This window comes from Orcinus orca, chromosome 8, assembly GCF_937001465.1.
Source record: "Orcinus orca chromosome 8, mOrcOrc1.1, whole genome shotgun sequence".
Classification (NCBI taxonomy): Eukaryota; Metazoa; Chordata; class Mammalia; order Artiodactyla; family Delphinidae; genus Orcinus; species Orcinus orca.
In genome coordinates, this window is record NC_064566.1 from 42,139,223 (window position 1) to 42,162,913 (window position 23,691).

The 23,691-nt window shown below is 39.6% G+C and overlaps 1 protein-coding gene and 1 long non-coding RNA gene across 7 annotated transcripts in view; one reads left to right on the forward strand and one right to left on the reverse strand.

Annotated features, from left to right (window-relative positions):
* Positions 1-9,722, reverse strand: part of FAR1 (fatty acyl-CoA reductase 1) — a 73,873-nt gene extending 64,151 nt beyond the window's left edge. For 4 of the 6 annotated variants that reach the window (XR_007478868.1, XR_004476504.2, XM_049713798.1 and 1 more), the window contains exon 1: positions 9,369-9,722. Coding sequence is in view for 2 of the 6 variants with exons in the window: in XM_049713798.1 (XP_049569755.1) it covers positions 9,369-9,592 (224 nt within the window). In the remaining 4 variants the exon portion in view is untranslated. Of the gene's footprint in view, positions 1-7,548; positions 7,647-9,368 lie in introns of all 6 variants that reach the window. The other 2 variants (XM_033404449.2, XM_049713799.1) reach the window with 1 other exon arrangement.
* Positions 9,723-12,362: 2,640 nt separating this feature from the next.
* Positions 12,363-23,691, forward strand: part of LOC117196367 (uncharacterized) — a 33,015-nt gene continuing 21,686 nt past the window's right edge. The window contains exons 1-5 of the long non-coding RNA XR_004476507.2: positions 12,363-12,377; positions 12,474-12,595; positions 13,251-13,452; positions 14,282-14,412; positions 18,849-18,973. This is a non-coding gene — a long non-coding RNA (uncharacterized LOC117196367). The remainder of the gene's footprint in view (positions 12,378-12,473; positions 12,596-13,250; positions 13,453-14,281; positions 14,413-18,848; positions 18,974-23,691) is intronic.

Below are 23,691 nucleotides of genomic sequence, written 5' to 3' on the forward strand. Positions count from 1 at the left end.
TCCCATAACAAAGCCTCTTCTCAAAAATCTTCCTGGTCTAGCTTTAAAACCTTGCCAGGTTCTTATGTAAAGCTTGCAACAAACAAAATGCTGTCAAGCATAGAAAGGTACAGAAAACAGGAGGGAAGTGTTTGATGACTTTGTGGATTCTTAGAATCTCTTTCCAGCTCTGAAACTGACTTAACGCATCTAAGAAGCCCAGCGAATTCTTAGTCAATTTATCAATTGAGAATCAAAGTCACAATGCTAAAAACTCTGTCAAGATATTTCCTTCTCCAGAAACTGAGATCCAGAACGAAAAGACGGCCAAGATAAATAAGAGCAACAGACTACACTGTTGTGACTGCCACTAACCACGTGACCTTGGGCAAGTCAATTAATTGCTCTGATCAGTCATAAAATTCACTGAAGGAGAGGCTAAATCACTGATGGATAAATCCTCTTCTAGCTCTCAAAGTCTATGTATTACTGTATATTAGAATAAGTTTATTTCCTAGTAATACATTAGATACTCAGAAAATTATTAACTCCAATGGGTCACAAGGTTATCACTTTAAAGCCATACACCTAATATTCACTGATCTTCAAACAACCTATGCTCTGCTCTGCAGTCAAATGTCTCATTTAGCAGCTAACTGATCTGTTCCTATCTCCTAAGGATTCTGCTTATGCTAATAACCATTATTACGATTATATTTTAGGTACAATCCACAAATTTTTAAAACCCCATACTTCTCACCTCACACTGGTCAGAATGGCCATCATCAAAAAAAAAAATCCTCAAACAATAAATGCTGAAGAGAGTGTGGAGAAAAGGGAACCCTCTTGCACTGTTGGTGGGAATGTAAATTGATACACCCACTATGAAGAACAGTATGGAGGTTCCTTAAAAAACTAAAAACAGAACTACCATACGACCCAGCAATCCTACTACTGGGCATATACCCTGATAAAACCATAATTCAAAGAGTCATGTACCACAATGTTCACTGCAGCACTATTTACAATAGCCAGGACATGGAAGCAACCTAAGTGTCCACTGACAAATGGATAAAGAAGATGTGGCACATATATACAATGGAATATTACTCAGCCATAAAAAGAAATGAAATTGAGTTATTTGTAGTGAGGTAGATGGACCTAGAGTCTGTCATACAGAATGAAGTAAGTCAAAAAGAGAAAAACAAATACCGTATGCTAACACATATATATGGAATCTAAAAAAAAAAAAAAAAGGTTCTGATGAACCCAGGGGCAGGACAGGAATAAAGATGCAGATGTAGAGAATGGACTTGAGGACACGAGGAGGGGGAAGGGTAAGCTGGGACAAAGTGAAAGAGTAGCACTGACACATATACACTACCAAATGTAAAATCGATAGCTAGTGGGAAGCAGGCGCATCGCAAGGGGAGATCAGCTCAGTGCTTTGTGACCACCTACAGGGGTGGGATAGGGAGGGTGGGAGGCAGACACAAGAGGGAGGGGATATGGGGATATATGCATACATATAGCTGATTCATTTTGTTATACAGCAGAAACTAACACACCATTGTAAAGCAATTATACTCCAATAAAGATGTTAAAAAAAAAACCATACTTCTAAGAAATATATTTAGGCCCATCCTTCAAACTAGATGGACAATGAACACTTATGATCTCAGGGTTCTACAGAGAATCAATCCTCTGTCAGACCAATACATGTTTCTAAGCCTCTGTGTATCATATCTAGGAGTTGTTTTAACACAAATGTGAACCTCAAAATACTTTAACAGATCCTTTCCTCCACAGATCTTAACTATTTAAGGGCAAGAGAGGTCAAAGAAGATTTTCCTTTACCTCTGAAAAAGTGGTATTTATGTATTTATTCATTCTTAAATCATATTCTACTTCATCTTAATTCAGGATGGATAGAAGCCATTATATAAAGTTCCATACACTTATTGCAAAATCTTTGGTAAAATCATTCCTACATATTCAAACTGGCTACAGCTTGTTTTCCCCCAAGAATGCAATTAAGAATTGGTCTTTTAAAAAATTAGGCATTGCATAATGAATTTTATAATTTCACTCAATAATGAAAAACACTTGTTTGACTCAAAATTCCTTCAATGACCACTGCTAAGAATGCAGGTGTCGAAGGATCACTGATAGTTGAGAAAATTTTGCAAAGTTCTTCAGAAGTTGGTTATGACGCTATGCTTGGAGATTTTGTGAATATGGTGGAAAAAGGAATCACTGATCCAACTAAGGTTGTAAGAAGTGCCTTACTGGATGCTGCTGGAGTGGCCTCTCTGTTAACTACAGTAGAAGTCGTAGTCACAGAAATTCCTAAAGAAGAGAAGGATCCTGGAATGGGCGGAATGGGTGGGATGGGAGGTGGGATGGGAGGTGGCATGTCCTAATTCCTAGAATAGTGCTTTACCATCATTAATGAGATGTGAAAGGAAGCTCAAGGCAGCGTTCCTCACCAATAACTTTAAGAGAGGTCAGTTGAAGGAGATGACTGAAGAAAAGGCTGGCTGATGTTTAAGAAAATCACTATAACCATCAGTTACTGGTTTCAGTTGACAACACAGAATGGTTTACTGCTGTCATTGTCCATACCTACAGATAATTTATTTTGTATTTTTGAATAAAGACATTTGCACATTCCTGGTAAATGAGTATAAGAGCCATGTACCAATGTACTGCTTTCAACTTAAATCACTGAGGCATTTTTACTACTATTCTATTAAAATCAGGATTTTAGTGATTGCCATCAACAGATGAGAAGCTAAGAAGCAGCCTTTCTGTGGAGAGTAAGAATAATTGTGTACAGAGTAGAGCAATATCCAATTATGTGACAACGTTTGTGTAATAAAAATTGTTTAAAGTTAAAAAAAACAAAAACACTTATATGTAGAAGGTGAAAAGCACAAAGAAATAAATAAAGTTGAATTTTAGCAGTATGCTATCTGCCTATACATTAAAGAATGGATTATTAAACCAGAATCTGTAAACCTTCAAAGATATCTGAATGGGTTTTGAAAGTCTTATTATTAGCCTCCTGAAATTATTAGAAAAACTAAGTGTATATGTATATTTTTTCTGAGGAGAAGAGATAGCACAAAGCTCTGAGATGCTCAAAGAAGTTTATGACCTTTGACTAAGACTCTGCATCATGGGATATATTTTAAGATTTTAATTCTCAGTTAATAGTTCAAAGTTTTTAAGTCAATACTCCAAAATAATAAGATATAGTGGTAAGAATTCCTTACATTCAAGAAGGATTTCTCCTGTGGCTGCCATGCCAACACTTTTGGCAAAAATTCCATAAAGAACAAGAATGATCTAGACTAGATATCTCAAAGCAATCTTAAAACTGTCACACAGTTAAAACTTAAACACATGCACACACACACTCCACCGATGTCATTTCCCATTTAGAATCTCTAATACTGGCATATGATCTTACGTTGCTACATTCTGTTTTATACATGTATATTCAGTCTCTCCAACTACTTATCCCTGTCCTACAGTAGATTATTATATCTAATTTCTCTTGCTCAGAACAGTATAATATACAAGTCTCAAATATATTTATATGAAGAAATTTCCACTTCACTTAGATTAGCATGTCTATTGTTGCATTTATCATGCTGTATGGTAATAACAGGTAAAAATGTCTAGGGACTTGTTTCAAAATTAAGAAGGAGGAGGGGAGTGGGTGGAGATACAGAAAAAACAAGATTGACCACAAGTTGAAAAATGTTAAAGCTGGTGATATGCATATTATTATATTTTTATGTTTGCAATTTTCCATAATACAAAGTTTAAAGACATTGGCCTCGCCTATTAGAACAGAGAGCTTCTTAAAGACAGGTGCAGGAGCTTTCCTCTTTGTACATCTGCCCAGTAGAGAGCAGTTACTTTGCTAAACACATTTCATTCTTTATGTGAAAGGCAGCAGTACTAGCCTTCAATGAAACTTCAACAACTCTTTGATGGTATTTTATTTAAACAATTCTTTTATTAACCCAGATAAAACATATTCATTCATTCACTACTTACTGGTTACCTACTTTTCTCAGATATCCTGTCTTGATAAATGGAGAATATAAAAAGTAATTCATACTCTCTAATAAATTAAGAATCTGACAATACCCTCAAGGATCCATGGGAAAAAGGGCAGGGAGGGAAGAAAGGGAGATAAAGGGAAAGAAAAAATAGTAAAAAGCAACAAATACAGTATTTTAAGAAAGGGCTCTAAGGCATTCACATTTTTAATTAGAAAGAAGGCATACAGTTTCTTTAAGCTAGACAGGTCTAAAAGTTCCCCTCCCCACTCTATTCTACAGATGAGGAAACTAAAGCTCAGAGAGGGGAAGTGACTTGCCTCAAGTTACACATCAAGTTGCTAACAAAACCAAAAGTAAAATTCAGATCTGCTCATTCACAGTGCAATGTGAATTTTCTACATAAAAAACTTCCTCCTACCCCATAATATTCACTACCTAAAGAGAATGACTATTTTATTATTAATATACACTTCAATTCTGTATTCTACCACACTAAAAAAAAAAAGCAATACACTAAGTAAAGGGAGGAGGCTGGGTAGAAAATGCAAACAAACTGCTAAGACAGTTATACATGAATACTATATGCACATACCACACTTCCTTAATTCTGAGACACATTTGACTTTAAGACATAGTATCCATTTTGTAAACATTTTTTAAAAAATATAGACACTGTAAAATCTTCATTTCAAAAAATATTAAAATGTGAAAACACACACCTCTAAAGCAATAAAATATAACGCACCCTATAAGACACAAAAATCACTATCATTTAAGACCCCATGTCACAGGCACAAACACACAGAGCAAGAGTCCCATCTTCTAAAGTAACGAATAGTTACTAAATACCTAAGGCTATGTGGCATTTTTTTCAGTTGTCTGTATTAATAAACAAGTCCTTTTTGCCATACATCTCATATGCATGAGCTCTGGAGTCAGAGAAAGCAAACTGGAATCTCCAGCTCTGCCACTTAGCTCTCTGGCCTTTGGGAAGTTACTAATTTCTCCAAATCTCATTCTCTTCATAAAACAAGATAACCACCTTAGAGAATTGCCTGAGAATTAAATGTAATAATTTATTTAAGGAACATAGTACAGTGCCTAGATGAAATATTAAGTTTCCTTCCACAATTCCTATGGACCAAATGAAATTAAAACTAAAAACTACGTCCCATTCTTGACTTACAAGATTGGAATAAATCTGTACTAACCCTAGGGCAAATACTACTAATTTCCTTTGGAATAATTATTTGATAAGAAAAGCTTATTTTCTTGAAATTTCTCTCTTTTCTTCTTCAAACTGGGAACAGAAAACAATGACAAATTTTAAGTGTTTAAGTTAAACTTGTTATATGTAAACTCAGCACTTTCATGCTGCCTTTACTGAACTGAGACTCTAAGCCCAATACAAACCCACTGAAGAGAGGAACTATAAGCCTACGTGTGGGAGGAGAGAAGGGTATAAGGTCAAAAAGACACATTTAAAATGACTCAATGTACGACTGGTTTGTTTTTTTTAACCTTAAATTCATTTATTAAACAATGTTCAGAAAAGTCAAGACCATATCTCCATGATTCAGGGTGCTTTAGTAACCTGATCCCCCAGATTAAGCAAATGTAGTTTCAGGTTGTTTCCAACAATAACAAGTCATTGCCAAGATGGGACTGTGCCTAGCAAAGTGGCTCATATGCAGTAGACACTGAAATAAGACCATCTTCTCTCCTACCCCAAACATAGTACAGACTAGACCACCCACATATTCTCTCACTATTAGTTCATTTTAGTTGAATGATTTTTCCCCACTAATGATAAAAATAACAATGCTTTTTTTTAAACTTGGAAAAATACAAAAAGTACCAGCATTTTTAAACTACCCATGATCTTACCAGCCAATAACTAAAATATTACAAAAGGACATACCAACATCTTTCCTATGAATTTGACCATAATTATGATCATACCAAACTTTAAATTTGTATAGAGCACTTGCCACTAAACACAATTAACTACCAATCCATATGTTAGTATCCTCATTATGGCTTTCTTAAGACCAAATTCACACTGTTTTTCCTTACTTAACTCAATGGTTTCTTCTCAATCTTTCCTCTTCTGAGTCTCTACATATTTTGCTGATGATCACTTCCTCTTTCTTAAAACTCTATCCTAAGTTTCCCTAAACAGTATATTCCTCAGTGTCTACAAAAGTCTCTCCAACTAATCTTTTTCTATTTCTTCACTGGCTCTCTTCTGTTAACTCCTGACAATCTCTAAAACATGGCTCAGTCCTGACTTTGAATTTGCTTGTCAACCTTGAATCCCTAGCACTTAATAACACAATGCCTGGCATGAAGCAGATGCTCAATTTACGTTTACTTACTGACTTTGCCAACCCTGACCTGCCACCTACTAGTTGTGTTACCTTGGTTAAATTAAATCTTTCTGAACCTCAGTTCTCTCATTTATAAAGTAGGGATAATCAAAGGAAGATGATGCTTGGAAAGCTCAAAACAGTTTCTGGCACAAAGTTGCACCCAATAAATTTTGCTATTATTCTCAACATAATCTAGTACAGGAATCAAAAATATTTATTATTGGGCTTCCCTGGTGGCACAGTGATTGAGAGTCTGCCTGCCGATACAGGGGACACGGGTTCGTGCCCCGGTCCGGGAAGATCCCACATGCCACGGTGGCAGAGGCCACAACAGTGAGAGGCTTGCGTACCGCAAAAAAAAAAAAAAAAAAAAAAAAAAAAAAATTTATTATTATATACGGTTGAACACCAAATCTACTTCTCAATAACCTAATTTACTTTCACCATATTCCTCTTATCATAACTATCAAAAAACATTTTTGTACTCTTCACCACTTATCTCCAATCCATCATCAACTATTCTAATTTTTCTCTCCTAGCCACCATACAAAACCATCATTTATCAACTAAGCTATAACAACAGACTTAGTTGATTTCTACACCTTTATATCTTCATTCATGGGCTTCCCTGGTGGCGCAGTGGTTAAGAATCCACCTGCCAATGCAGGGGACACATGTTCAAAACCTGGTCCGGGAAGATCCCACATGCTGCGGAGCAACTAAGCCCGTGTGCCTCAAGCAACTACTGAGCCTGCGCTCTAGAGCCCGCGTGCCACAACTACTGAAGCCTGCACACCTATAGCCGGTGCTCCACAACAAGAGAAGCCACCGCAATGAGAAGCCCATGCATCACAAAGAAGAGTAGCCCCAGCGCACCACAACTAGAGAAAGCCTGCGCGCAACAACGAAGACCCAACTCAGCCAAAAATAAATAAATAAATAAAATTATTTTTAAAAAGATCTTCATTCAAATCTTCAATCCTCCTTAAAAACCATTTTTAATTTGTCACTCTTGTCCACAGTTGCTTATAACATGTCCATACTACTGGAATGCCATCCTCTTATCTTGCAATAACCCATGTCCCAACTCCTAGTTCAAAAGATGGCTCAACACTCACCTCTTCCAGGAAACTTTCCCTGATTAACTCCACACCACTCAGATTACTTCTCTGCTCCGAGTCGCCTCAGCCCCTCAGCACTTAGGTACTCTGTTATACTAAGAGTAAAATGTGATCAGTGAATAGCATTACCAAGAAATTACTTCCACAAAACTATTTCTACATCCTAAAGAATGGTCCATTACCTATAATGCTTTGTTGATTTGGTTAATTAGGAAACATCCTATATGACAAATGCCCTCTTTGGGTTTTGTCCTTAACACTATACTACTTCATGTTGGTAAAGAAGCACTTAACTCTTCACAATCCTTTTGTCCTATCCTCAGGCAGAAATAATACCTCAGTTGTATCACCTCCTCCTGTTTAAATCCAATGGAAATGTAGTAATGGACCATTTTCTTTTCTACTATCTTTTCCCTGCCCCCAACCTCTGCCCATACCCCGCAAATAAAACTTCCAAAGCTTTAAACAGAAAGGTAGTAGCAGTGATACCACGTTTTTCTTTCCTGTAAGTGAAAAGAACTTTGAACCTATTTAGCTACAAAACTCTTCCCAAGGCTGAAAAATTTCCCAACAAGCATGATGCATAATCAAATTCTACATCAAAATGCTTGATTCTTATAGAGTAAGACAATTGTACTTATGTTCACTCTTACTTGTGTTACTGTAAGAGATCTTACATCATTTTTATGACACATGACTGTTGAGAAACTCCCCTGTATTGCAGTTTTCGCAAAGTATCCTGTGATGTTGTCTTTAAACTAACACATTCTACTTTTTTTTGATATAAGAATTAAGCGATTCCTCACTGCCATCCAATCAAAAGCAAACAATATTTGTGCCATGGCTTGTGAGAAGATGAGTTCGTGTGCTGCTGAGGCAAAACAATGAGATGAACTGTCACACGGGTGGGAGAAGGGTTGGGGAGGAAGGAGGAGGGTTGGGGAGGGAGGACAATCAACCTCAGCGGTGAGAGTTAACAAGTCTGAGAGTTTGGCCATCGATGAGTAGTGAATGAACCTATGGACCTGGCTGACTGACTCCTACCTGACAAAACCGACAGTTATTCTTGCTGACTTACTCATAAAAGATCCACACCCTTCAGTTACCATACATAAACCTACCTCGTTTGCTCCTCGTATACTTTCTCCTAACTGGCCACCTAACGCTTTCTAGTCTAACAGCCTCCAACCACACCTCACCTAAAACCTCTGCCTCTCAGTCACCTTCCGGCTTTAGTAAGTGCCTCTTACTCCAGATTCACGTGTCCCAAGCCTGTCCTCCCTTCACTCCCAGCTGATTTCCCCCCAGTCTCAATCAATGCCTACTTCCAAGAGGCCAACCACACGCCCCGGCTCCGCACCTTCTCCCCGGGCACCCTTTTCTGAGCATCACCCTATTCCCATCACTTTCTTCGTCCCCAGACCCAAAATCCTGCCATCACAGGCCTCCTTTCACTGCCACCCTCAGGCGCACAAACCTGCTCCTCCGTTAACTATTCCGCCCCACCTTCGCCACCTCTACGCGGTCTCACCGCCCCAGGCGGCGCCCCCAGGCTCCGCGTCTGCAAACCAAGCCCCCCCTATGGCACCGCTCTCAGTCCCGGCTCTCCAGAGGGCGGTGGCCCCGCCAAGCCTCGCAGAGACCATCCGGGCAGAAGCGGGCGCCCCCCGCTCTACGCAGCCGTGGGCGGGGGCGGGGCAGCTGGTGTAGCCCCCGCCTCGGCCAGGCCTGCCTCCCCGGCTCCCAGAGCCGTGGCCCCGGCCAGGCGAGGAGGGACCCGCAGCCCGCCTCTCCCGCCCGGCGTCCCCGCCTCTCACCTAGACGCAGAGGCTCGGGCCTCGCTTTCCTCCTGGCAGTCCAGAGAGGGCTCTGTCGCCGTCGGCGTCGCGCTCCCTTCACTCGCTCTTCCACCGCCCCCGACCGGCCGCTGAAGAGCAAACGGGCGGTGGCACGCCCATTGGCTGCGGCCCGCGCTCGCGTCAGCCGGCCCCGACACGGACCTCGGAATGTGACTGGCTAACGCGGCGCCTCTTTTCCACATCTTGTCCTGATTGGCTCTCTAGTGCCCCCTTACTAGGAGGACCGCTCACCCTCCGCCTGGCTTCGGCCTCCCACCCCCTCAACCCCGTTTCCCTCCGGGCGGGAGGAGACGGGAGCGGGCGCGGGTGGGACACGAACGGCCAATGGGAGGGCGGAGAGAGGGCCGGGAGGTGGGCTCTGCTCCCGACCAGCTCGCGGGGAAAGTTCATCCAATGGTCGCGCGCCCCACACCCCGAGCTCACGAGCGCCCCCGCCGGCAGCTCGCGTTCTGGCGGGTCGCGTCCAGGGCCACACCCGGGCTGCCCGTCGCTTGGGAGCGGCGCCCACTGGAAAAGTGGGGAAGATGCGGCGAGGCGGCCGCGGGTGACCGCTGGCAGCCATTGTGGCGTGCTCCCGTGCTGTCTTCGTGAGTCCCGACGCGCCTCTTGGCGGGGCTGGTTTGGGTCGGTGAGAGCGGAATCGTGGCTCTGTGGTCCCCTGGAGCCTCCGCGGGGTGCCCTATAGAGAGGGAGCCGAGCGTGCGTCTCGTCCAGCCCCGCGGGACTGTGGGTCAAATATTTCCACTTAACACTGCTTCCAGAGTAATTTCATACAAAATTTATCCATGAGAGAAATTAGAATAATGGTTATCTCGCGGGGGGGAGGAGGGGAAATGGAAAGGGCACAAGGGAACCTCACGGAAGCTCGGAGCGTTCTGCCTCTTGATCTGGGTGGTAGTTACCGAGGTGGTGTCTGCCTAGATAAAACTTCACCGAGTCGTACTCTTAAGATTAGTTCACTCAACGCACTTTATGTATAATATCTCAATTTTTTAAATGATAAAAGGATTGTGAGAAAAACTCTAATATTACCATAACCGTAGGCTCCATGGGACACCCATGGTATAAACAATCACACTAGGATTTAGCTATCGTTCAAAAACTAGAAACCAGAGGAAGAAAAAAAGGACTGTGAGAATTTAAAGTGAGTGAAAGCTCCTGGCACGGTGAATAACACTCACAGGTTGGTGCTTTAAGGATGAGCTAAGATGGTTCAGAATGATTTTTCTCTGAGGATTTAGAGCCTGTTTCAGTGCCTGACACTGTTACCAGAACTAAAGCACCCATGGTGCTGCACCCAGTTGGAAACTACAGAAATTTACGGAGCTGCGTACTTTACTTTCATTTGAACACCATGGCTTCTGCCTTGGAGGAGCTCACAGTCCAGCACCAAGTACAGTCACCCTCTGTATCCGTGGGGAATTGGTTCCAGGACACACTCTCCCCCCGCCCCCCCGCAAATACCAAAATCCACAGATGTTCATGTTCCTTATGTGAGATGGTGAAGAATCTTTGTTTCTGAACTTGACATATAAAGTTAGGTAAGATAGTATTTTCCACAGAGCATAGGATATAATAAGGACACAGACATAAACAGATAATTCCACTATAATGCAGGATGAAGGAATACATATAAACAGGATCTTACCCAGCCTAGGGAATTTAGGGGCATCTTCTTAGAAGATGCAGAATTAAGTTAACCACTGCTAACATAACCACTGTGCACATCCTCCCACATTCTTTAAATCATCTCTAGTTAACTTATAATACCTAATACAATGTAAATGCTATGTAAGTAGTTGTAAATACAATGTAAATGCTGGGTAAACAGTTGCTGACAAATAGCAAATTCAAACTTTTGCTTTTTGGAACTTTTCTAGAATTTTTTTTCTGAATATTTTCAATCCACAGTTATTTGAATTCACAGATGTGGAACCCACGGATACTGAGGCTGTCGATACAGTCATTCCTGGCAGAGGGCACTGAACACAAAACTAATACAGCTGCCTACCCTCAGGGATGAGTCATTTCCCTAGGCTAGGCAAGATGTATGTGTGTCTAAAACCCAGGCCATTAGCAAAATTCTGAAATATCCAGGGTCAGATGAAACACTTCTTAGCTATAGGTCAATAATATTCTTCCCAAAATAGCCACAAGAACTATGGGCCAAATGCTAGCCTGTGGAAGGGCATCAGCAGCAAAACAAGTTAAAGATTACAGGATTCGTGTTTATTAACTCAGTCATTAAGTTGTTCATTTCTGATAAATACCTTTGTTTAAAGTACTTGTCCCTGAACTAGGCACATAAAGTTAGGTAAGACAGTATTTCCCATAGAGTATAGGGTGTAATAGGGAGGCAGACATAAACAGATAATTCCATTATAATGAAGGATGAGAGAATATATATAAAAAGGATCTAACCCAGCCTAGGGAATTTAGGGGCATCTTCTTAGAAGATACAGAGCTAAGTTAACCACTGCTAAGGTTTATCACCATACCATAAGCAATTAGGCACTATTTCTGGAGAGTACTTTCATTACAAATTTTTAAATTTTTGTGCAAATACCTTCATTTTTTAAAAATAGTTATATGTAAATATAACAATATAATAGCTATATATAAATATATAAATTAATACTTAGTTCTGAGAAAAACTTGTGAAGAAATTAAGTAATTGCTTAATGAATACATTATGACTTTCAAAAATAACTTTAGGGTTGCAAGCTTAAAGGCATTCATTTGATTCAAGTCGATGTGTATGTAACATGTCCCTCCAGCAGAGACCCCCCACAGATGGGCAGCATGCATTCTGGAAGAGGACTTAAAATTAAAACAACGGTTTACTATCCAAGATGGTACAGTCTCATGGGCATGTTGTGTGGCTCATGTCCCTTGCAGTGCACCACCATTTGTACGTGAATTCCAAGTCATATATCTATAAAAAGTGACTAATAGTCTTCACAAAAGGTAATGAAGGATTTTGCCCAGAGTCTAACACTTAAAATATAGTAATACCAAAAAAAAGTAATAATTCATTCAAATGCTTTTCCCATCTCTTTTCAGCAAGAGCCCCGAAAATTGGGCTGCCATATATTGGAATCTACTACATTGTAATTTTATTCACGTATGGAACACCTGTATATACTTTTGATTCTTGCTACAGAAACACAGTTCTGTAAATGAAGGTAAATTATACCAAGCCAAAAATGTATTACTATAGTTTACAGCCTAAGGATACCATACATTACTGAGAAAATAAATAGGAATAGACACCAAAAACACATATGTTACTCATAAACTAGTTATAGCTATTTGTGCATTCCCTCAGACTTCCATAACTTCTTTAAAAACAGAAGTCAAGTAAGGTCAAGCATTAACTTTTTTATGCAAACAGTACCTCTTCCTGCTCTGAGGAAATACTTTTCTCATGGCATGTATCATTTTCTAACCCATATGATATATTGTTCTGTCAATATCTCATTAAACATAGTTTTGTTGAGGTTCTTCACTCCATCTTTACAACAACCCTATGCAAATGTTCATCTATTCATCTGAATTTTGTAGAAGAGAAAATTGAGGCTCAATGAGACAAGTAATTTGCCCAAAGTCACACATCTGTTAGGTGGCAGAAGTGGGATTGAAATCTAGGTCTATTTGATGGCAAATTCCATAATCTTTTTACTATGCCACATTTGCCTCCTCCAAAACAAGATCTGGTCATTTTGCCTTCTCCTCCATACATCTTTGTGTTCCTCACAATGAGTAGCACAGAATCTTACGTATGTCTCTCATGGAACTCATGGTGTTAATAATTCTTTTCACCATGCTTTATCTTTACAGATTTCATGACAAAGGAGAGTGTGAACTATTTAAAAGTAACTACTTCTTTTGACAAAACTAAAGGGAACACAACTTTGTAGTTGCAGTGAAGAGCCCATTACTGCTATCTAGAATGCATCAGAGATGCTCACTTTCATAGCATAGACTGAGCACAGCATAGAAAGAGTTTCAGGCAGCTTTTCTCAAGAGAGCCAAATTTCTAGTGAGTACAGTTACTCCTGCAATTCATTTGGTGATCTCTACCTTGTTCTGTATTCAATTATGACATCCAGAATTGGTCTGCTTTAAACATATTTTTAAAGCTTGTTATTAAAAAGCAAACAAAAAAATTCTACCAAGTTTCTAACATTTCTGCTAATACATCAATTGTCAGTCTGAACGAGTACACACAGGTTTCTGTGGTTTCATTTCCTCATCTGTAAAAGAAGGGTGAAACTTAATGCCCAGTATCTGTTCTGAGTGTTTTAGAGATCTGTGAAATAAGTTTGGTTTTCACCTGGAGGCGAATCATCTGACCCTCAGTTATTCAACAGCTTTAATCTACGTGGAACAAAAATGGAGCTGCTGTGTTCTTGGCTCTTCTAAAATATTCCTTGTGTCCTGACCACTGACTTTCTGGTTCTTGAAGAGTGGCAGAATATGCCACCCCAAAATATGCCACTTTAGCATAAGGATTATTTTGAGCTAAAGTCACCTAAGAAACAGCAGATGCAAGAAGAGCCTTCTAAGCTCCCCTTTTCTTCCTGAAAACAGGAGATAAAAGCTCCCATGTGAAGGATGCTCTTATACCAGAAGAAAAGAAACATTCTTCAGTGGCAAATCAAAGCCGAGTATCCTGTATACATAGACTTTGTTAAAATAATTCGTATCTTCCTTTAGCCTCCCCATATAATTTACTTTTTCACAATTGCCTTTATTTATTCAACCTAGTATAAAAGCCTGTAGATTTTGCCATTTCTTTGAGTCTTCATTTAACATAAACGTGTATACAGTTCTACTGTTAATCTGTTTTATGCCAATTTAATTCTCAGGCCCAGCCAAAAAACCTTAAGAAGATAGAGGTCAAATTTTGCCTCCCCTACAGTTTCTGGTTATGAGGTTGGGATTTCAATGGTTGGGACACTGAGAGATCCTGGGACAGCTGACAAAAAGCCAGCAGAAGGTAAGAATTCTTACACATCAATCCCTTAGATCTCTGCCTGCATGGCCCAACCAAAGCAAGAATAATGAAAGTCTCTCCTTATCTTTTTCCCTTTCTAAATGTAGCTTGGCAGGAGAAAAAGTATGTAAAACTTAGTTCTTTGAGTTGTGACCTTTGTATTTGGTTCTGAGTACCCATTGGTTATAATCCACAGCCTCCTAGTCTTTGTTTCTTTGTCTCTGTCTTTAGTGGTGCTTGTCATAAGGAGGAAAATCATAAAATGAGCTGCACCATTCATCTTGTTTCACATCTTCAGAGCTTGGCTTTGTGACCAGGGAAAATATTCTCTCTGGTCTCCACCAGCTGGACTGGACAGTACAAGTATTGGCTTGAGTCAGGTAACGAGCCAGACAGGGTGGAAATCAAGACACAAAATGACAAGCAGCATTCTCTTTGTCCATCCTTGCCACCTCTCAGAGAAGTGTGTCTTAAGAGAGATTCCAGTTTGTCTTGAGAGATTCCAGTCCATAAGAAGCCTTGGTTGCTGACCTTTGTTGTCTTCATAGTGCTAGGAAGCCCTTATCCTAATGTCACCCACCCGATGCCACAAATGAGCTGGTCTATAGCTGGAGACATTTCAAGTTCCTGTAGGAAACAAGAGACACCAGTTTCACAAACACTATTCTTACTGCCTGTGACAGTAAAGCTCTTTGCATTCTTAGGCTAACTCTGGGAGTGAACTTTCTGGATTTTGGGAGGGCTGCGTCTTTTGTACTGTCTTTGGGGATGCCTCTCATGTCTGTGGCTAAGCCATAAAAGGCTTATTGGTTTTGAGTCATAATTAAAATAGGTATACTCCTGAATATTTGGACTTCTATATCTAAAAGGATTTTTTAGAGAGCTCCCACCCTATACAATTATCCTACTGTTACCTATGGGAAGGTCAAATTGAAAGGAAAAAATTAATAAGATGAAGATAACTCTTGTATAAGTTAGTAAATTTTGTGTTTCTATATTTATACCTAACTCATGGCTAAGGTTTAAAATGAAAACTGTAAGATCTCTTTTTGTATATGTCTCTATATGTCTATGTATACATGTAATATTTTTCTACCTCTGGATGATACTGCCAAAATTACTCTGTAAAAGAGTTCTATTTCATTGGTTTAAAAAAATAAACGCTTATATAAAGTATTCCTAAAACTCTCAGAAATATAGAAACTAACCCAAATGTTTCTCAGGTTCACAGGATCTGGGATAAAAGCTTGTTTAAGTCATGTCTTCAGAGTTGTCAACAGTAAATATAATGAAGACATAGCACTTATTCTATTTGCATTTACTAGTCAAATGAATTTATGTTATCTCTACTAGATGCTTAAGATTGTAAAATTTTAAACTCAATTTAAAATCAGGACGTATAGTAAAAATAAATTGCTTGATGCATGTCAAACACAGCAGTACATTAAAAAAGTTGGAGAGGGCTTCCCTGGTGGCGCAGTGGTTGAGAGTCCGCCTGCCGATGCAGGGGACACTGGTTCGTGCCCCGGTCCGGGAAGGTCCCACATGCCGCAGAGTGGCTAGGCCCGTGAGCCATGGCCGCTGAGACTGCGCGTCCGTAGCCTGTGCTCTGCAACGGGAGAGGCCACAACAGTGAGAGGCCTGCGTACCACAAAAAAACAAAACAAAACAAAACAAAAAACCCTCACTAAATGCCTGATTGTTCACATCATATAGAGATCTAACTTAGATGAGCTACTGCTCTCACCTGCACCACTGCCTCCTTAACTAAGACACAACTGTTCAAATAAACTGACCTATTCTCAAACTAATTCGAGGAGAAACAGAATAATCTGCAAGCTCAGATTCTGCACTATGAATCTTTGGGGTGAAGTTTCACAGGGGAGGAATAAAAAGTGGCAGAATATACCACCCCAAAATATGCTACTGTGACATAAGGATTATTTTGAACTAAAGGCACTTGAAAGAATAGCAGATGCCGAAACGGCCTTCTAATCTCCCCATTTCTTCCTGAAAACAGGAGATAAAATCTCCCAGGTGAAAGATACCCTTCCTATACCAGAAGAAAGAAACATTCTTCAATGGGGAATCAAAGCTGAAAGAATCCTGTATAAACAGAACTGTTAATTCTTATCTTCCTTTAACCTCCCCATATAATTTAGTTACTTTCCCATAATTTCCTCTCTTTGTTCAACCTAATGTAAAAGCCTGTAGGTTTTGCCATTTCTTTGCATCTTCATTTTCTTGTCAGAGCCCCCGTGTCACGTAAAACATATAAATTGGTATACATTTCTCCTGTCTTATGTCAGTTTAATTCTCAGGCCCAGCTGAAAACCCCTAAGGAGGTAGAGGTAAAATTTTGCCTTCCCTACATTCTCAAGTGTCTCCTCCAGACCCTGTTTATTGCTAACAGTGTTCTGGTGTTACCCGACTCACAGGTATTGGGAGGAAGAGGAACAGTATTTGTAACATTTCTTTAAATACCATCTGCTGTCTTTTTTCCAAGTGTCACTGTGGAAAGAAGTAACCATCTTGCTGGCCAGTTTCTTCCCACAACTGATTTGGTGGTCATTTGCCCTTCTTTTGTGGGTGGCATTGTCATTGTTTGGAGCTCACTTTGGGGGCAGTAGTAACTCAGTAGGACCCTGAGACCTGGAAATTATTCTTTTTTTCTTTTTCTTTCTTTTTTAGGGATTTACTCTCTTTGCACATTAGTCAGAACCGAGCTGCTTCAGATGCCCAGAAGTGGGAATCACTAGTTCATTATCTGTATTAGAACATCACAGCATGTTCAAGGTGTAAACCACAGACTCTGTCTCCCCTATGTCCTGCTCTCTGGGTGGTGCTTTTTGAGAACTGTGCCTAAAGTCTTTGAGATCAGTATCAGCTCACCCTTGAGCTTCTAGGGAAAGCCCTCTTCCCAGAAACAGTTGAAACAAAGGACCTGAACTGGGAGAACCTCAGACAGCAAACCACATCTATGTGTAAAAAAAATCTGTCACACACATGTATGTGACACACATGTATGACTCTTAAGGAAATAAAACTTATATTTAACTCAGTTCCTAATCACTTATTCTCCAGATCAGAGAACAGTGCGCAGATTAGGTTCTCCATAAAAAAGCCATTTAACCACTCTGTTATGATATTTATTAGAGCAGCCAATTGTAGGTTTTTTCTAATAAATTAGTCAGTGCTTGGCTTGAGAAGAATAGAGCAGTGATTAACAGTCCTGACTCTGAACACCTGGGTGTAGAATCGAAGCACTACAACTTACTATGTGTGTGACCCTAGGCAAGTTACTTACCCTCTGTGCCTCAGTTCCCTGGGGGTAAATGGAAATGACAGTAATAGCACTTACCTCATAGGGGTGCTATCAAGCTGAATGAGTTAATATTTTTAAGCTTTTTATCACAGTTTCCGGCACATGGTAAGCCTTATCTAAACTCTTACCTTTACGACTGTTAAAATCCTAAGGGGGAAAAAATAAAATGAAAGACTTCTCAGAACCAATAATAATGTCTTCTGTTTTTTAAAGGTATACTAACATGCCAAAGACTTTATAGGTATTATTTCCGAACCCCGCAACAGGTAGCTATTGTCTCCATTTTACAGGGAAGAAGTGGAAGACTGGGAAATTTAATTTCATTGCCTAAGAGCACATAACTGAGTAGTGGAGCTGGGAATTCTAACCAGGTGTGCCTAATTCCAAAGCCTTCCACTGTGCAACATTGTCTCTTAAAATTTATCTGATCATTCATTGTTTTCATGACTCAACTCTAAATGCTCTGCATTCATTTATATCCACACTATTTCAGAACTGGTCTAAGTCTCACTTTGCCCATCCCCTCTGTCTTTCACAAGTAGGAAAACTTGAGTTCTTAACAAACAAGTGGCTTTCCCAAGACTAATTACTTAATGACTGTTAAGTAGCCATTGAATACCAACTAAACATTTGCCTGTAGGGAAAGGAATGAAGTTATGTATATTGCTTACCACAGTGCCTTTCACATGCAATCAGCACTAGCTAATTTTTATCATTGTTCATTTATTCATTAATTCATTTAGCAAGCATTTGTTAGGCATTTCTGACAAGTCGAACACCTGGGAATACAAAAATTAACAAGGTATGATTCCTTTTGAACGTCATACTAGTCTTTCAGTACAGGAGCCATTAACCACATGTGGCTATTGAGCACCTGCAATGTGGCCGGTCTGGAGTGGAAAATGTTATAAGTATAAAAAACACGCACAATTTTGAAGACTTAGTACCAAAAAATAAAATACCTCATTAATAAATGTTACATGTTGAAATGATATTTGGGATGTATCAGGTTAAATTAAAATATTTAAATTCTTTTAATCTGTTTCTGTTTACATTTTTTAATGTGGCTGCTAGAAAAGTTACATGTGGCTTGCATTATATTTCTATTGGACAGCATTGGTCAAGACAGCAGAAAAGATGAACCAACAGAATGTAAGTCCAATGAGAAGAGCCACTAGAACATCTGTGGGAGCACAGAGGAGAAACTGCCCAGGAGTCAAGAAAGTTTTCACAGAGGAGGTAATATTTGACTTGAATTCTGAAGGGTAAGTAAGAATATTGTCAGGTGAGTATTTTCTAGGCAGAAGATGAGCATGTAGAATGTCACATAAACATGAGAGAATAACCCACACATTTTCAATTTGGGGATGGAAGAATGAGAAAGGAAGAGAGGAGATTTAGATGTCCATAACTTGGGCAATGGTAGTGGGAATTCATAAGACAGGGCCACAAAAGATATCTCAGAAGTAGAACTGACAGGACCTGGTAATTCATGTCAGGGAAGCAACAAAAAGAGAGGGATCAAGAGAGATGCCCAGTTGTATTTGTACATGGCTATGTAGTGACACCTCCTTCTGTTCATTCACAAAATATTTATTGAAGGCTTACTTACGTGCCAAGTAGTAGGTAGTAGTGCTTAATGGGCTCCTGGTACAATGTCTTGACGTTATGTGATTATAGGGATCAGAAAAGAAAGTATTAAATCCACATTTAATTACTGGCCCACTAACGAAACTTTTATTTCTGTGGAATAATCTTATTTTCAGGGACATTAAATGGGCAAAGTTCTTGTGCTAAGGTGAGAGTGGCAGTTCCTCCTCTAAAGAGATAGAGCAGGAATCTGATCCCTGAGGGGAGAGATCAATCCACAGACTGGCAGGTATGAAGTCTGATAATATAAAGTTTAAGAAAGGATGTGAAGAAACAGGAGCTCCTTCATAAACTGCTTGCAGATTAGTACGTTGCATTTAGAAAAGCAATTTGGCAGTTTGCAGTAAAACTGAAAATGTACATTTTGTAGAACTTGGCCATTGGATTTCTGTATCCCTGAGCACTGTTCTGCAAAGCAAGGCTCTACCACCCCAGGCATGTGTGGGAAGAAAATGTGAGAACTTCTATAGATGTGTTTTTAAAATATGTATATATACAGAAATGAAAAAGAAATTGAGCTTTACTAAAATTTATTATAAGGATTGAAGCTTGCGCGTTTATTCAGTCTGTATGTCAGATATCATATGGATGCTGACAACTCCCAAATTTAAACATCCAGGCTTATCCTGTCCCCTGAACGTTGCCTACTAAGTATCTTCACTTGGAAATATGTGAGTACGTTGAAAAGGTGGAGAGACTAGGCAGTTAATTGATCATTCATTGATAAAATAAATGAATCAAGAGATAGTGGTATATGCTTATTCTTTAGGTTTATCAAGGTAAGTGACAGAATTCCATCTTGAGGTGCTAGAAGCAAATCTTTCTTCAGTACCATTCCCTGGAGGTGCTGTTCTCTTCCCTCTGACAATGAGAGTGGGCCTTCCGCATTACTGGCACTGGTGCAAGAACAGCATAACAATGGAGTAAGGGTGTGGGATGGTTGAGGAGCAGGGAGAATAGGGGCTGACCAAAGGCTGAAACATGAGGCAAGAAATTAGTGTACAAAGAACCTAAAGAAAGTTCTATGGAAAAGGGTGAGGCATTATTTCAGGGAGTGGGAGAATTAGGGTCTGAAGCTGTATTGGGATGGAGTTTACCCTTTCTCATTCCTTCTCCTTCTCATAAAATCCCAACTTGGGAAGTTCCCAGTCCAGTCAGCCTTTCTTGACCATGAGGGTAGTGTAAAAGTTAGGAAGGAGGTGATGCAGAAGGACATGGTGTTGACTAATACCGTGGCAACAGCAGGTTGGACCTTTTTCCCCCTTCCTTGCTTGCTTTCGCCTTCACCTCACCTACTGTGAGCACAGTATGGAACGGGGGACCAGAATGAAGAGGAAACTGAGTCAAGGCCCTGGGACTCTGGCAAGGATCAGCTCCCAGAGAGAAGAATGAGGGGGGTTAACTGCTCATCCACAAGGTAAAGGGAAGGAAATTTCCCACTCTTTACCCAATCCTGTGAGAGAAATATACAGAAGTCAGGCATTTCAAGGTCCAGGCTTGTCTGTAGCAATAAGACAAAAATTCTCTCAGTCAAAAATCACCCCATCCATTTCTCAAAGTTAAGTGTGTATTTACTGTAGGAAACACACACACACAAAATTATATGTAATCAAGTTTGAATAATGAAAAGGAAACAAATATTCAGCAACTTTACTTTTCATTGTGGGTTACACAGAAGATGCTCTGCATGCCTCTGCTTGATTCACTAACACATTTCTGTTTTTAGTATAGGGTTTGGTGAACTTTGAGTGGAAAGAAAAGCTCTCAGTTACAATAGTTACTAAAAATTATTGACAACCAGGTTAGAGTCATGTGGGCCAGAAGAACTTGATGTTCAAGGCAAAGTTTTAGAATGGATAAAAAAGCGAGAAAGAGGAATGACTTCATACTTGAAATACAAATGACATGAGTACTTCTCTCTTCATCTCTGTAAAGGAAAGTGGCAATTCAGGTTACATAAGCCTTCAAACATAGAATGATAAGGAAAAGCACAAGTAATGTACACAGAGATTAAAGAAAAATTAGTTATACAGGAGGGAGAGAATCAAGTTCTTTTCTTTCAGCACAGTAAAAACCTGGTAGAGGCTGTATTCTAGAGTCATTGTTTATTGGTGTTGTGCCCTAATTTTTCTAGGATACAGCCATAACACTTACTTAGTAAAAATATCAAGGGAGCTGAGGGAATCTCACTTTTTAAACTGGTATTCATGTTATTCAAGAAAGTAAAAGGGATGCCAAGATATCAGAAATACCTTGTATATAGCTGGTATGGTGTTCCTGGAGGTATCACTGGGAGAGCTGACTATTGGCAGGCCTAATGGGCTGGAACAACAACGTGGATAAAGGGGTGCTGGGAGTGGGGGTGGGGAGGAATTGGAGAGGGAACCCACCAGACTGTAAGGTCTGAATTTGAGGCTTGCTAGTCCAGAAAATAGACTTTGGACCCTAGAATGAACAAGTTCTCAGTGAGAGATTCATAACAGAATCTTCTGAGTTGGTGCAATTAGCTTGAATGCTGGATGATTGATTTATAATAAGGGGATATATCTTTCTAGTGACATTATGCTCCTGTGCCCTCTTCACTGCATTCCTTTCCCAGGACCACAGTCCCTTGTAGGCTGAATCAACATTCCGAAAGTTGTTGAATAAGCAGGGAATTCCAGTCAAAGCATATAGTTAGACCTGAGGCATATTTCAGCCAGCTCAGGCCTGGGGAAGTATTCTTGACCCACAGAAGAACGTTTTTCTTGTACTAGGCACTCTGTCAGAATTTGCTTTTCAGAACCACCTTATACTTTTGGAATAATTTTAGATTTACTAAAAAGTTGCAAAGGTAGTATCAAGTGTTCCCTTGTATCCTTCACCCAGCTTCCCCTACTGTTAACATCTTAACACAAACACGGTACAGTTGTCAAAACTAAGAAATTAACATAGTTATAATACCATTAACCTTGCACTTTATTTTTATTTTACCAGTTTTTCCGCTAATGTCCTTTTCCTATTTGAGGAGCCTACCTGGTATCCCATACTGCATTTAGTCATCACGGTTCCTTAATCCCCTCCAATCTTTGACAGTTTCTCAGTCTCTTTGTTCTTTATGACTTTGACAGTTTTGATGAGAGCTGGTCAGATACTTTGAGAATGTCCTTCAATTTGGGTTTTTCTCCTGATTATATGAGAGTTATGAGTTTTGGGGGAAATTACCACAAAGGTGAAGTGCCTTCTCCGCACATCATGTATCAGGAGGTATTATGATATCAAAATGATTTATTACTGATGATGTTAACCTTATTCAGTTGGTTAAGGTAGTACCTGCCAGTTTTCTCCATTGAAAGTTACTATTTTTCTTTCCCATACTTTCTTTGGAAGGAAGTCACTAAATCCAGCCCACACTCAAGGAGAGGGGAATTATCTCTACTTCCTGGAGGAGGAAGTATCTACAAATATTGTTTTGAATTCTTCTGTAAGAAAAATTTGTTCTTTCTTCAGCACTTACCTATCTACTTATTTATTCAATTGTTTATATCAGTATAGGTTCATGGATATTTTATTCTTTGGGTCATAATAGAGTACTGTCATTATTTTGTTGCTCAAATAGTTCCAGCTTTGGCCAAATTTTTCTAGCTTTGAGAGCTATTTCAGGTTGCCTCCAGTATCCTTTTATTGGAGAATTATACTTAGAAACCAAGGTTTGGGTCCTGGGTGTGCTCATTGCTACTGAGTTGCCACTGTTTCTCAGCCCACTCAGTGAACAAAGCTAGTAAATGTGTGTGTGTGTATGTATGTGTGTACATGTAGATACTAACCCATGTAAACACACATATATATGTTTCTGTATCTGTCTACATATATCTTAAAATAAACATGAGTTCATACATCCCCAACTCTAATACAGCACAATAGGATTAACTCTAGCCTCTTTCTCTGTAATTAATTTTTTAACTATTATCTGACAGTTGGAAATCTGCCTCCTATTATCTACAACTTATTTAATTCTTCTACCCTAGTATATATATAAAGCAGTTTCAGAAATGCTAACTCATGTCACTAGTTTTGTCTTTAGCCTTAAAGTATGCAGTCAAAACATCGTTTTCCAAAGTTACTTGTTAGCTCCTGTTTTCCTCACTTCCTTCAGTCAAGTTATATTATACATTTGTAATACAATTATGTTCATTAGTCATTGTCTGCATTCCATCCTGGGATCCCTGGGCATCCTGGTTGGTATTTTTGAAATTTGCATGCAGAAATTCACTATTTGTGATGCATAATTCTGTGGGTTGTGACAAAGATACAAGTCATCTGTCTAA